The following is a 15723-nucleotide window of genomic DNA, read 5'->3' on the forward strand; positions in this document are numbered from 1 at the left end:
TTTACATATTCAAACCTCATCTAATGTAATTAAAGGATTTTCGGGCAGTTAAAACCTTGATCTCGGAAACAAAGAAAAAACAGATGGAACCACACATTCATTTAACAGGTTCTAAAAATGAAGTTTATTGGGCTCATTAAATGAACAAAACCTTCACACTATAGTTATATTAATTAAACAATTGTCAACAACACAGTAGTTTTCATTGTGATACATGTAAAACACACTAGCTAGAGAAACACATTGTATCTAACTTTTCATGAAGCGAGACATTTGTACAATATTATGACATCTAAACCTTAATTACTTCTAGTCCATGAAAAAAATAACCAACGACGGGTTTCTCTCAACATTCTTTAACCTCTTCTTCTCTTTTTAGGTCTTAAAAATTGTGGGATGGGCTATCAACTCCAAAGTAACGCAACCTCTCACTGTTTGATAAGTCAGAAATTCCAAAAACAAGCGCCAGTCACCAACAGTCAGATCATATTTTTCAGTAGGCACTAGACTAGTCGAATTCCATCAACAGACAAAAGCAGGTGACTAATAGGCTCAGCTGGCTTACCAGTCTCCTACATTCAAAGCATAGCTGTATCAAGTTACATAAACAGTCACAGCCAGTCAATTCTGCTTAAGTTATGTAGGCAGGGAGCACTCAACTGTTAAAAACAGTCACTCCATTTTCACTGCTGGGATGGCTTTGTTGAACAGTAGTTCAAAGACATAGCCAAATTAGAATGTTGCTAGTACTTAAACTTACTTCAAAGGAAACAACTTCTAAAAGTTACATTTAAGTCTGCAGTACGAATCTATATACAAAAGGAGCTAGACTTTAGAGCCAAGATGGTATTATTTTTTTATTTAAAGGTAGGGGCTGGTAAATTCAACAAGTTTAAATCCATATATATGTAACTGTTAATTCTGATGTAAGAATGTGTACGTTTTACTCTTTGTCCCTCCGCTAGATGCACTTCTGATATTTGAGCATTTTTTTTCCGTATCAAATTTCGGTGCTTAACAGTCATGAAATCGGGCCTGAAATTCTCCAATATGACTAGACGAACGTGATCTTGGTTCTGGCGTTGTTGACCTGCCACACGTTCAGCTCTTCGTACGCGTCCAGGGCCTCCTCAAACTGGTCGTTGGTGAACCCCTTGGCCAGGCAGGTCTGGCGGGCGTCGGCAAACTTGACGCTCTGCTTGCCCGACACCATCTCCCGGATGATGCTGAAGACGACGTCCTCTGATCGCTGCTTTCTGTAAAACCAAACAAGTTAAAAAATATTAATAGGAGAATAACAAGTTTAATCCCCGAGATTAATTTTATGCAGAATATTAGTATCAGTGCTATCTCGATATTATCGATTCACAATGCAGTGCGCAACCAAGAGTTTGCCACGGAGAGTTCATTTTTCCCAGTGCATTGTGAGAGATGATCGACAAATTCGCAGGGCAGGAGATTTGAAATTGTTAGTTTTTTCCGGTCAGTAGTTTCGTAAGCGTATGATTTGAGCATCTGTTTGCCCTTTTCTTTTCTTTTTATCAATATGTTGGGGTTTTTTTTGTAAAGCAACAGCACACTGTGCCCAATCTATAACAAATTAGCTGAAGTCTTCTGCACTGCATGTGTATCTTTTGAAATCATATTGGTGTAAAATCAAGTGGTGACCTAAACTATTTAATGTGGGCAAAATAACATGCGAAAGATGCTAAAATGTTGGGTTGCCCGTCGGTGAGACGTCACAGGTAACATAGTCTATACCCCCAAGTGGAGAGTGGCTACTGTAGTAAAGTGTCTTGCCCAAGAACACAAGCACAATGTTGAACCGACATTACCGGCACACTTATTTTGGACACGAAAATCATTGGTGAACACAGTGTGCTAGAACTTTAGCACAGTGGCCACCTGTCTACAGTGGTCACTTGAACAAAACAGAAAAGTGAATTTTTTTAAATTTTTTTTTTTACATCGGAGTGCCCACTTTTGGCAAGGAGCTGTCAAGAAAGATACCAATTCATGAATGACAAAAAGTGACAGAATTTGGGTCATGGAGGAAATGTTCCCACCTTCCTGTGACTTCTTGTTGGCCATGCAGGGATTCCTTGGACATCTCCATCAACCTCATCGCTTCGTTCACGTCTTCTTTCTCCACCACATCCACCAATCTCAGACGAGCCTAAAAGAAATCAGGATTAGTATAATGTTAGGTTGCTGAAAGAACTCCTCAATACATAAAGGGATTATGGGACTATACCATAACATCTCATAAACTGAGAATTCATGAGAAGTAAAAAACGAGGAAATCAGCAGATCCGAGGAAAAGTTGCATGCCTGCTTGCGGCGAGACTTACAAGAGCTGTTGACAGACGTAGGATTGCCAGTAGTGTCCTGGCTGACGTGAATGTAGTATCCTTGCTCCCTCGGGCCTCTTTGCGCATTTCTACGTATGCTCCCGTGATGTAGTCCGTCAAACTCTCCGGAATGGCTGGTACTTTGGTCTGGCAGAGAGCAATGTATCGACTGCAGACAAGGGTGAAAATTTTTTTTTAATGTTTCAATGGAATCCTTGAACGGAATCCTGGCAAACGTCCAATTTAACTTCACTTTCAAACTTTATACTACCGTTTCTAAGAATATTTTAACGCCTTTTTGTTTGCATGCTTATGCAAATTTTCATATTTTTGAGTAAAACTTCAGTATTACGGCTTCAGAATAACAAATTTGCCCAAAGGTGTCCTTGTTACTGTTGTCATTTCTCTTTCTGAGATGCTTTGTGTCTATTTTCTACATAACTGCAACTCAATGAGAAATATTTTCTCATAAACATTTTCGCTGAGCTGCATTTTGAGTTAATCTTTGTGCATATTGTCCCCAAATTTTACAATGTGGGCCTAAAATGACATGTCAGCAACAGTGACCTCAGGTGTTGGGAAATAACAAGGAAATTATAAATACAGTATACAATAAACACTCGAGATGAACGGAGGTACCGGTGCGGGTATTTCGAGTTACAGGGTTATTCATGTTCATAATGTCCGAGAGCTTTTGTCTAGGACTTTGACTATTATAACAACATGGGAACATACCGACAATACACTTAGCCGTAGCTCTAGATGACCTTATACATTGTAATCAGCTCTTGCAAAGGAATGGTTTGACTTCAGGTCGGCCTCCGTTTTCATAAAAGTTGATCGACAACAAAGTGAGAGCTCAAGAATCACCAGCGATTGATAGACATCATGGTATATTTCTGACTTACCGCATGAGGTTCATGTTGAGCGGAGTAAACTGCATCGGTGGCTGTGTGTTGTGCTGGTGTACATAGGTGATGTGCTGGGCAAGCCTGGACCAAAACAAATAATGGCACATAGTCAGGATAAGGTACAAAGACAGATATCACTTTTCATGATACTATACGCTTTGAGAAAACAAAAAAAAAGTGTACAATTTTTTGGGTCTCATAACTGGATTGTTTTGCAAAGGCATGCAAAAGTATGTATAAGCCGGTTCAGCATAAACAGCCCTTTATGATGCTGTACAGGGTCTGATCGTATATGACATCAACTACCACGCGCCCATCCGGTTTCCCAATGATCGGTCACCATTGCAGTAGGCAAGCATTTGGTTCGCAACCACAATGCGTTGTAAACTGGACAGTTTTTAAGGCGTATTTTCAAGTTAAAAAACTGGAAATTCTTTATCAAATGGCATAACGGTCAGTACCTGTGCCGTGTACTGTTGTCACTGTCATGCCTACCCAGCACTAGGTGTTGGCTCTGTTTTTCTCACAGTTTTTGCCGTCCATTACAGCTTTAAAGGCTTGCCTACTACCTACTGCGCGGGGTGCTGAACGATCTTTGCCTACTACAATGGCGAAACTGACTTTCCAATCCCCGGATGTAGACCGGGTCACAGGGGTTAGTGAGAGAGCCCTATTACGGCATTCAGGTTTTCCAAGTATTTGTGATGTGATCAAGCTAAATGAGTCGATTATCTACCCTGGTCGTTTTTTTTTCTTTTACAGGTTTTGAAAAGAGCACAATCTCAGCATAACTGCTGTGAAAACCCAATGCATGTACCATCTTTAGTTCAAAAATGATGAAAGTCGGAACACCAAGAGATGTGATGAAGTGATGTGATGAAGTGGTTCTATTTTGGCCTGAATCTCCAAATGAAAATTCCCGACAAAAGACTCATTTAGCCTGATCACATCACATTTATGCAGTAAGAAATTGTTACATTGGCACTGATTTTGTCTGCAAATGACTTTCTGTCGTTTGTCTCCTACCTGAGATCGTTCTCCCTGTCAGGCTTATCCTGGATCAGCCAGAGCAGATCAAATCGAGACAGCAGAGCAGCGGGGAGCTGGATGTTGTGCTCAATAGACTTCTTGGGGTTGTAGCGTCCGTAGGCGGGGTTAGCGGCTGCTAGGATGGCCACGCGGGCATTCAGGGACGTCATTATACCAGCCTGTAAGAGAACACAATTTTAAGCCAGACCTGAAATAATTTCACAAGTAAGTTCCGATATCATGGCACCGCTAAGCACGCAGGTTTCTGCTTACAAAGCCTCTGTTCAGTTCATTTCACAGAGATTGTAAGCAGTCAGCATAGGCTTGAGCTAGCCAACTTCAGTTAGTTTCAAAATTGTGATGAAACAATAGCTTTTTCCCTTTTTTGATGTCAGCAACCCTCTGACAAATTTGTTTTGTTTTGAGCCCAAATGGATCAACTTTGCGAGCAGACTGGCTCCTAGTACATTATCAATACTGATTGTGAGGTGGGAACTAGCCTACCTCGCGAAAATGAAAATATTGTCTGGCAGCCAAAAATTCAAAAGTGGAAAGGAATAATTCAATAACTCGAATTATTGGCTGCCACTGTTCTCACGGGTTAGGCTGGTTCCTGCCCCACAGTCAGTATCGATAATGTACGGACCGGGAGCCAGTCTGCTCGCAAGGCAAATTTTTGTAGCCAAAAACAAAAACCTTTTCTCAGAGGGCTGCAGGCGTCCAAAAAGGGGGGAAAAAAGGGGTTTTCTGTTGGAATAAAACATACAAGTGGAAAAATATTAACAGAAAAAAAATTTGAAGCGTACGGGAAACTTTACTTTTAACGGGCCCTTACAAGTTCTTCACTTTACCTTTGCAATGGATATAGTCTGTTGCTCCATGACCTCATGGATGGCTGTCCGGTCCGTCTCGTTCATCTTGTCAAACTCATCGATGCAGCAGACGCCCTGGTCGGCCAGCACGAGGGCGCCGCCTTCCAGGACCATCTCGTTGGTGATTGGATCCTTCATGACGGCGGCAGTCAGACCGACGCCGGATGAACCACGACCAGTGGTATACTGACCTGAAACAAACAAAAAAACAAATTGTAAAGATGTGAATCCAATTTTAATTTGGTAATTTTATACCAAACTTTTACACATAATCTACATTGTTTAAAGAAGTATTGTCTTTGTTGAACAAGCGTTTGACACCCCCCCCCCCAACTGCAAAAATGTTTGTTGTAAAACTGCTACTTTTCAAGCAATAAAAAGTTATTTGCTTTTGAATAATATTCTGAATACCAAAAAAATTGACTCGCGTATAGTTACGGAATAAGTACTTAATAAATTCTGAATTACTCGCTGCCCGAAAACGATTCACTTCTCGCTAGGCAGACTGGTTTCTGTCACCCTATCAGGATCGATAATGTAGGGACTGGGAACCAGTTTACTCGTAAGGTGGAGTTGCTTATGTGCAATAGCAAACCAAAATAAAAGCCCTTTTTTTTTAAGAATAGAAGCTTTTTTCAGATAATTGAAGACCCCCCAAACAGAAAAGCAAATGTAATTTTTTTTTTTTTGAAATAAAACATACAAGTTTGAAAGTTTTCAGGAGAAAGAAAACTTGAATTTGTCGAGGCGCATGAAAAGTTCATCTTTAATTAATTTGGGTGACACCAGGAGGTTCCATGCAGGGTGTGGGGTGTTTAAGACTAAAGTAAACATTTCTGCTTCAACAGCTTCTTACTTCTTGGTGCCAATCTGTCGATGTAGGACAGCAGCTGGGACTTGGCCACACCAGGATCACCCATCAGACAAATGTTGATGCTCCCTGAAGCAACAAATATAAAGAAAAAAATATTAACAGAGACTTGTCTGAATGAAAAAAAAGATGAAAAAGCCGAAATTCTGGCTATAGCCAGAAAAAAACTGGCATCCCTGAGAGAAACAAATTATGTAACACATGGTGCTCAAATGATGTTAATGATGACATTACATTTTCACAAATTTGACCATTCCAGTTCAAGTTCATTCTATACTGTTCCAGTATCCAAGATGTATTATATTTGACTTTTACAACTCTCTCATCATCAATGCAGTGCAGTTGTACGTGGTAATCCGTAACACAGTTTACCCACCTCTAATCTTCATCCCTTTGGGGTTGCGATCCACCCCGCCTACTAGCAGCAGCAACAGTGCCTTCTTAACGTCTTCGTGGCCGTAGATCTCTGGCGCGATGGAGCAGGCGAGCTTCTCGTAAAAATCCTCCTCTGTTTATTTACCAAAACAAATTGTGGGGGAAACTTGACTTTAAAATGGTGGATTAATGGTGATTTTGAAGAACCAATGGTGATTTTGAAGAATCAGTACTGATGTTGAAGAGGCAATGGTGATTTAAGAATCAATGATGATTTTTAAGAAAAAATATGATTTTAGGAACCAGTGGTGATTTTTAAGAATCGATGATAATTTTCAAGAATCATGGTGATATTTAAGAATCGTGGTGATTTTTAAGAATCTATGTTGATTTTTAAAAACCAATGGTGATTTTTAAGTGATTTTTAAGAATCCCTGGGGATTTTTAACAATCAATGGTGATAATTGTTAAGAATCAATGGTTCTTGCATGCAATATGCGAAAACAGTGTGTGTACGCAGTGCGTGCCACTCACGGAGCTCTCAACAAAATTCTCCAAATGCAGTCTTGGAGCAAGACTAACATTCGTACAGCGCCCTCTACTGACCTGCGATTTGTTGGATTTCATCGTCGGTGAGCTCCTTCAGGCTCATCTCCTCCTCCGCAGCTTTGTTCATCTTCACAATGTGCTGCAGCAAAAGTAAAAGACAGATCTTGTGAGCATCAATTCTTACCAAAACGTTTAACACAATGATTTGCATGTAAAAAAAAATGTTGGAGCGCCGTATAACTTTAACATCACTTTCAAGGATGAAAAGCAAAATACGCTCCCGTTTGCTGTACGCAGACTGGGAAAATCAGAGACATGACCAGCGTGATGTCCTGAGAAATAAACCATCTGCTGATGTTAAAATTCTGACCAAAAAAAAATTACACTGTTCAAAGATCCCATCCTCCATAAGCTAATATTCAAGTTTCATCTTTACATTTTAGATTATTTTTTTTAAAATATTTTTAACTGGGTAGCCCAGTCAGTGGAATCCACTGGTCTCCCATGGGGCCCAGTAAAGAGAAGACAGTGTGAAGAAATTACAGTTTTAGATGTCGGAGGAAAACCCCAGAAGAATATTCTGAGGCAAAACCCATGGAATCAGGCAGGGACTGAAAAACCAATCCACATATTGGCCCAGGTGGGAATCGAACCCAGGTCACAGTGGTGGAAGGCGAGGAAAGTACCGCTACGCCAACCTGAGTTATGTCAATCCTGCATTGTGAAAGGAAGTGTAATGTCCGTGACAGAGCCAATTACATGTAACCATGACATCTAATTAATGGTTTCGAGAGATGATCCGAAACTCCTAGTCTGTAATCTCCTTGACCATAGCTAAATGATGGATAAGATTTGGAAAATACATTTTAAAGTTTATTCACGAGCTCTTAAAGATGTATTCTCCATGCAATTTTCGAGTTTCACCTCGAAAGATAGATTCTTTTTTTTTTCAATTGCTTTTTTCCTAGAGATATTAAAGTTATTCACTTTTGAATGCAGGGGTGTGAGTGACCACTGATAAAAATAGCTGAAAACAGCTGAAAAAGGTTTGAAAAAGCTGAACTTTGGAAATCTCCTATACTTTTGTACACAGCAAGTGAGGGAAAAAAGCTGAAATCCAAAACAAAAAAAAGCTGAAATCAGCTTTTAAGCTGAGATTTCACACCCCTGTGAATGAGACACTGAATGTAACAAATCCATCGACGATTAGTTAGTAAATTATTTCTTCACAAAAAAAAAAAAATATCTAATTATTGGCTGGCAGACAATAATTCAGCTCTCACAGGGCTGGGAACATTTGTGATCAAAATGAAATGTCTTTTTTTCAGAGGGTTGCAGAAGCCCAAAATTGGAATCAAGTAGATTTGTTTTTGTTTAAAGAAAAGATACAAATTGAAGATTCGCTAGGAGAAAATAAATCAATTGTTGAAGAGCACAGGGTCACTGACATTACAGAACGATGGAATTGCCCATTACTAAAATTACTGGAACAAATGTGACTTTTCTACTGAATGTACCCCAAAAAATATATAGTCTGTTAAAAAAATGCCACAATGTCCAGGAATTTGCTACTTACATGCGCCTCCATGTATGTCTCCGACAGCAAACCTTGGGCCATCTGTCTGAAGCCGACCCTCAGCATCGGCAGGTAAACCTGGTCGCAAGTTAAGGCTAATATCATATTTTTTTTTTCAAGTTTATCAGTCCCATATAAAGCTCGATAAAAATGACGACCAAAGCGCACACTGAGTAATGGGAATGATTTAAAACCCAAAGAGAGAAACTCGAAAAAAATATACACTATGGCACAATTTTGAAAGTCGAGGTATAAGTTAATTTTTTTCCCTCAACCTTTGTGTCAGTATATAGAAAGCATGGTGATTGGATTAAATCTGAGGTTTGGGGTTGTTTTTTTTTTGGGGGGGGGGGATGTTTTGATTTATATTTTTCAAAAGACACCCAAAAAACAAATGACAAACACTTTGGAACAACTTTCTGAACAAAAAATCTTACACCCAAAATATTTCAAGTTTAAGCCTCACCATCTTTCTGTTTCGGAAAAAGGATCAACAATCAAATATTTTTAGGTCTAGAATCCTGCCTTCTGATGTTCAGAAAAGGATACCCCTGTGACTCCGATATGGTCGCCGGGCTGACAGCATCGGGTGGTCTCTCCTCTTGAGTAGATGGTCATGCTGCGGGGGATGTGGCCCACGGGAACCTGGTCGCTATGTTCCTGGATCTTGACTTCCTGGAACTTGACAAACTTGGACCCCCGGGTCTGGAGGTAGAGGCGGCCGCCAGATCTGGAAGACACACGAAAAGTTAAATTAGGCCAAAAAAAATAATAGTTATGCTTCCGGTTTCCCTACCTACCCTATTCTGAGAGCCCCTACCCTAATTTTGTTTAAGGGAAAAATGAGAAAAAAACACCCAAAACCATCAATTTCTACCTTTTACCCTTGACTACACGCAGACGCCTCCATATGATCGTACACAAAAAAAATTGGCCAAAAAAAAAAAAATTCCCTACCTACCTACCCTATTTTCGAATGCCATGTGATCGGAAGCAGAACAATTTTTTATTTGTTGGCCTTAAGATTGTTACACAATCAAACAAACACAGGTGGAAGTCATTGCAAATACCTACTTTTTGCAAGCAATTGCAAGTTGCAATCAATTAACACACCTTGGACAATGGTAATTAATACAAATTCATCATTTAATTGCAGATAAAATAAAAACAAGTGACAAAAGTCCTTCATTCTAACCCCCTAGGCCCTTTTGGCTAGGAACCATCCACGTAAAAATTGGATTCGCCTCAATTCTCTGAAATCATCCGTTGTTTCTTTCCGTTCATCTTGTTTTTTTATATTTGCTATTCAGCCTCAATCCTCCAAAACCTCAAATCTTAAGAGGATTTTGGAGGATTGAGGAGAATTAGGTTAAGACATGTTTTGTACGATCTAGGCACAATTTTCGTCAGACAATCTAATGAAGGATTGTTAGGCTACTCTAGTTGACTATTTGGCAGCCCGGTACCATGACCGGTCACCAACTGCTGTTCACATCATATCGCAGAGCAAGAAGCCAGAGAGGTTTCATGATAACGTTAAGAGACGTTTGCAAGTTGGCGTACGTTACATCACGAATAATTGTATGCCTTGTATATCATGTCTGTTTGTTTGGTTCTCTCTTTTTAATCTAATTGTAACTGAAAGGACTTTTATGCAATGTAAAATGTGATGTGTGTAATGTTTATACATGTAATGCATGTCTGTTTGTTGTTTAGTTGCTTGTTGGGTGTGTTTGCTCGTTTGATGTTGGTGTTTTTTTTAGGGGGGGTAAGGGTTGTGTTTGTGTTGGTGATCTAAATGGCTTGTGTGAAACTTTTTACCTGTTTTTTTTCTTTTCAAAATCATCTGTTGTATGGAATGTAAATTTTCACATTTGGTGTGTGAATTTTATGCTTTGTATCATGTCTGTTTGTTTGTTTCTCCCTTTTAAATTTGACTGTAACTGTGACGATATGAACTTTTAGCCTGATTTTGTAAATATTGTAATTGTCAGCATTTATGCTGTTGTGTACAATATATTTTGTTTTTAATAATAAACCAGAATAAATAAAGAATAAACCACTAGTCGATTGATGGTCCTTGCTGAACTCGATGTATTCTGTCAAGTTTTTAATAACTCACTTGTTAGCTTGGCAGGCTTGACTTGGGCACATCAGTAACGGCATGAAGGTAGGCGAGCCAATCTAGAACAAACAGGAACTCAGTTGACAACATGCACCACTAAAGAGTAATTCTGGCAATCTCGTCCAGAAACAAAGAAGGATTTGCTGATTTGCTGACATATTTATAGTGCAGATCTTGCACTAGAAGTTGTTTCTTTCTTCATTTTCCTACTTTTAAAGGGCCTTTGCACACATAAGGCCACAATTTAAAGGGGAAAGAATGTTGTTTCCAGTCGCCACTTCTTTGGTTGTGTACAAAATCTATGAAGAGTCAAATGCATTTTCAAAGTATTTTCTAACAAAATTGAAAATGTTTCTCAGTCCCAGATTCATGTCTTCTCAACATTTTTGCTTTGAATGACTTTCATTGCGATTAGATATGATAAAAAAAAGTGGCATCAGGATGCAACATGCTTTCCTTTAGAGGGAATATCAACATATTGAAATTCTAAGTTCCAGCGTTATGGTATTTTAACAACATCACTTCAGTATTACCAAATTATTATCCAAGCCTAGTGTCAAGTTTTCAGATTTCTTATTATTTTGCACTTACCGGTTGATAGGTCTCAGCGCCGCACTGGTCGCAGGTGTACGTTGCCACAGTCATCATCGGCTTGACCTCCGTGCAACGGGTCACGATGCCGCGGACCGATGCCAGCTTGCCGATCTTGTCGGCTTTGACGTCCCGGATCGACAGGGCTTTCTGTTGACTCGGCACCTTGAAATAGATCTCACTGGCAAAAGACAAAATGAAAAATTGATGTATTAACTCTTTATTATTTCGACACTTTCAAGTCAATCCAATTCAAAGCAACATTTAGGTCCAGTAAAAAAAAAAATAAGAAGTTTCTCGTCCGAATTTCTGATAAAATGAGGCAGGCGCTTGTTTTTCTCTCCCCCCCCCCCTCCCAAGATGGTGGCTTTTCCAGGATGGCAGATGGATTCTTCCATTTTCTCGACTATTTTGCTGATACAAAATTGCGTCCAAAGGAGCCATAAGCCTTTCTACATAGCTGCAATTTTGTTCTAAACAAATAAAGAGTGAATATATTGACACTAAATGTGCAAAATATATTGCAAATGTATGAATTAAAAAAAAAATTGTGGCCGGGATAAAATGGAAGTGGGCGGGTAGAAGAAACTGTTAGAACTGATCCCCTTAGACAGATCCAGAATCACCCGTTATCTGCGCACAGGTTCCAGTGGAAACACTTGTTCCTTGCATCGCTCATTAGCTTAGAACTAGACCTAGAACCAAACACACGTTCTGGTAGGAACTAATTCCTTTGTCTACTGATCCCTTTAGAACTAAGATCCAGAACCACTTACTATCTGCGCATGAGTTCCGGTGGAAACTGGTTCCTTGCATCGCTCATTAGTTTAGAACTAGACCTAGAACCAAACACAAGTTCTGGTAGGAACTAATTCTTTTGTCAACCAATCCCCTCGGAACTAAGATCCAGAACCACTTACTATCTGCGCATGAGTTCCGGCGGGAACTGGTTCCTTGCGTCCCGGACCTCGCCAGGGTTGGGACCTCGCAGGCGCTGCTCCATCAACAGCCTGTGCTCAATGTACACGTCCAGAGCATCCTTCTGTATCACCTGAAGACGGGGAGACAAAATGAGAGTTTTTAATTACTGTCTTGCACTTTTTCTTCAAAATGGAACAAAAACCAGAACATCTTTTCACAGGGTGTTAAGTACCGGTAGGTGCTTTCTCTGTACCAAGAAGGCTTAACATTTGGATGTGGTAATGGCCTTTAGTAAAGAAAAACTTGAGATCAAGCAATCAGTTAGAGTAAACAAACGAACAATTTCAATTAACCCTCCTATGCAAACATGCATTCTGTGCCAAGTCATCCTTTCAGTCAAAATCAATCCAGTGACTGTTTTCCACAATCAAGAGCTCCTAGCCGACATCAAGCAAGATTCACTGGCTGTGACTGTTAATGCAACTTGACACAGCTATGCTTTGACTGTAGGTGATTGATAAGCCAGCTGTGACTACCACATGCCTGAATTTGTCTTACTAAATTCGACTAGTCACAGTGCTTGCTTGAAACATGATCTGACTGTTGGTGACTAGCCTGTGTAAAAGGCATGGCAGGGGAAGAGGATCGATTTTTGGACTGTCTTTGACTGTTCAGATAGCACGAGCATTAAAGGAAAAAAGATTTCCAATTTTATGTCAGAATGCGTGAGTTTTCTCCTGACAACTGTGAAGTATTTTTCTTCTTGTATTGAATACTTTCACTGTCTAGAGTTATGGACTCTCAATACCACTATTTTGGACAAAGCAAAGTTTACATGTATGAAGTTGTCACCTCTTTCTCCCTATAATCTGGCAGTAAATCAAAGACGGCGTCAGCGAACAGCTTGGTGTATCGCCGTGTGTTCTCCACGATGGACTCGGCCAGCTCGGGATCGATCTCATTGACGTCGTCCAGGTCAATCGTCAAGGCGACCTGCTCGCGGTGGGCAAGGGCAATCTGCATCGACAAATAATCGAAAAAATTATTGATGGCAATCAATAACCAACAATAACCCATGGTCAATGATGATTACCGATACATTGATTTTCAATTCAGATTGAAGTAATGAAAACCCGCCATAAAATAATTGATATTTATTGAGAACAATCAATAAACCATTGTAAACAATAGTCAATGATGATTATAAAATTGACAGTTTTCGTGACTTTTTGATGTCATGCAGGACAATAACCTGCTGTGCAATCAAAAACAATAATGACCGTAATCCATGACCAACAATATTCAATGGTTATTAAATGATGATCAGTAAATCAATAAGTTTCAAGACTATGCACAAAGTGAGCATTTTTTACTTGTGTTACTCACCAGTTGTCTGGCATACTTGAAATTCTTTGTGCCATCATCTCCCTCATTGTAGAAATCTGACATAAAACTTCTACACTTTTCTATAAAAATAAATTATACAACATTCTAAAACATCATTGCGAATAAATTTGTAAAAAAGCATTTCACAAAAACTTCGACAAACATGATAAAATCTACTCCTAGAACTATGAGGCTCCGCGTGAGCGGAGCCTCATAGATGTAGAAGCCCGCAAAATTGTCTGCAGCACAAAACACTAATAAAGTACAAAAACGTCCATCAAAATGCAGACATTTCACACAGAACCGCTGCACAGTTTGCCCCTATACTCCGTACTTTACCTCTTGACATACTCACGTATCTTGGGCACAACTAACATAGGTGGATTCTGTCGGTTTTTAGGCCAAAATGATGAAAAATATGTCCTTTCCGCACTGAGCCAACCGAACACTTGAAACGTGCACGCATATGATCGAGCGATGATTTTCGGTTCGCTCGGAGCGCGCCGCGGGGGGTACGGTACATGCACTTGTACGCATGCACATACTATCATTTCGCCTGTACCGTACCCCCCGCGGCGCGCTCCGAGCGAACCGAAAATCATCGCTCGATCATATGCATGCACGTTTCAAGTGTTCGGTTGGCTCAGTGCGGAAAGGGCATATTTTTCATCATTTTGGCCTAAAAACTGACAGAATCCACCTATGTTAGTTGTGCCCAAGATACGTGAGTATGTCAAGAGGTAAAGTACAGAGTATAGGGGCAAACTGTGCAGCGGTTCTGTGTGAAATGTCTGCATTTTGATGGACGTTTTTGTACTTTATTAGTGTTTTGTGCTGCAGACAATTTTGCGGGCTTCTACATCTATGAGGCTCCGCTCACGCGGAGCCTCATAGTTCTAGGAGTAGATAAAATCAAGTGGCAAACTTTGTACTTCTTTTTGCAACTGAATAAGTCGTTTGTATTTTAAGTAGTTTTTGCCAAATTGCATAGTTGAACACATGTAAAAACAAATATTTTTAACAGTTTGTGAAATTGTGGCATTGTGCCCTAATTTTAATTGGCTTTAATTTCTGAAAAAAATATTCCAAGAAAATGATTTGTGCAATTATTGTGCATGGCAATAGAGCATAATTAAAAGCGAGACATGCTCAAACAATGAATGTCAACACTGGAAAACTCTTTAACCAAAGCCACAATTAAATTAAAAATATTACCTTTTATTAAAAATTAAAGTTTTAATAGGGGGCCTACATCATTGACAAATCACAATGTGAAAAAAAATGCCGCCTTTTGCCGGTTAGGTTGACAATAAATTGATCCAAAATGCAGCAGTTTTCAAAAGACAGACCTTTCTCGGCGATGTAGTCTTTCGCAGGCATGATGAATAACAAGTTGAGGTCTGGAAATCGAGTTTCTGGAAACGAACTTTGCCTTTGGGAAAAGAAATTCACCACCAAGTTTCACCAGCCGACAGAAACCGTGCATCAGCAGAAGTTGTCAACAAAACAAACGTGGCGCGAAACTTGGTCACGTGGCAAGTTAAATGCCCGACCCGCGAGATCGCTGGTACACGACCGCACGATATCCACTGCACAAAAAGTCGGGATTGTGGGAACCAGTTATAATGCTCTACACCTAAAGGACATGCGCATGCAGAAATAAATGTCTTGTTTGCGGTATTTCCACCTTTTTGTGAAAAGAAGTTTATCTGAATTTTTGAAGAAAATAATGCACTCTTTTATAATGTTGAAATAATGGTAATAAAAATGGAAATAGACTGGGATAAAAAAAAATATCAAGATGGAAAATTTAATCCTACTTCATTTTCTTAAAAAGCTACTTTTTTTTACTGACACTCCTGGGCTTTGAAACACCTTTTGAAATTGTTCAGCATGGTTTTCTGTCATCATCCAGGATTTTTACCCCCAAGAACACTAATACCAACTTTCTGTCCAAATGAACAATCATAGAGTTTACTGTCAAATTGGTGTCCAAATCATTTAAATCTGCATATGGCCACGTGTTCTGATCTTGGGCAAGACACTTTACGACAGTTCTTCTCCAACCCATGTCACCCAAGAGGGAAAAGAAGAGATTGCATTTAACTAATATAGCCTGGTGAAGTACGTCAAGCATTTGAATATACCAGTTGTCATTTCTGTGGT

The 15723-nt window shown here is 39.6% G+C and overlaps 1 protein-coding gene across 2 annotated transcripts; it reads right to left on the reverse strand.

Annotated features, from left to right (window-relative positions):
- Positions 1–860: 860 nt before the first annotated feature.
- On the reverse strand, positions 861–15114 carry LOC119739878 (DNA replication licensing factor mcm7-A-like). 2 transcript variants are annotated; one of them, XM_038214997.1, is made up of 17 exons: positions 14907–15114; positions 13558–13637; positions 13024–13188; positions 12171–12301; positions 11251–11431; positions 10657–10718; positions 9084–9264; positions 8535–8612; positions 7016–7097; positions 6411–6542; positions 6020–6103; positions 5143–5354; positions 4289–4470; positions 3260–3343; positions 2352–2520; positions 2067–2176; positions 861–1256 (listed from the first exon to the last, which is right to left on the reverse strand). In XM_038214997.1, exons 1-17 carry the CDS (start codon positions 14935–14937, stop codon positions 1055–1057), a joined length of 2166 nt encoding a protein of 721 aa, XP_038070925.1. In that variant the 5' UTR covers positions 14938–15114; the 3' UTR covers positions 861–1054. The 2 variants fall into 2 exon arrangements, with proteins under 2 accessions (XP_038070925.1, XP_038070926.1); XM_038214998.1 differs by lacking the exons at positions 12171–12301; positions 13024–13188; positions 13558–13637; positions 14907–15114 and adding an exon at positions 12027–12112.
- Between the last annotated feature and the right edge of the window lie 609 nt (positions 15115–15723).

This window comes from Patiria miniata, unplaced genomic scaffold (genome assembly GCF_015706575.1).
Source record: "Patiria miniata isolate m_02_andy unplaced genomic scaffold, ASM1570657v1 HiC_scaffold_4, whole genome shotgun sequence".
Taxonomy (NCBI): domain Eukaryota; kingdom Metazoa; phylum Echinodermata; class Asteroidea; order Valvatida; family Asterinidae; genus Patiria; species Patiria miniata.

Coding starts and splice junctions, on each gene's coding strand:
- LOC119739878 (XM_038214997.1), bottom strand. CDS start 14,937: ATGCCTGCGAAAGACTACATCGCCGAGAAAG. Junction 3,344..4,288: donor GACAGGGAGAACGATCTCAG/GTAGGAGACAAA, acceptor GTTTTGGTCCAG/GCTTGCCCAGCACATCACCT. Junction 1,257..2,066: donor CAACAAGAAGTCACAGGAAG/GTGGGAACATTT, acceptor TTGGTTTTACAG/AAAGCAGCGATCAGAGGACG.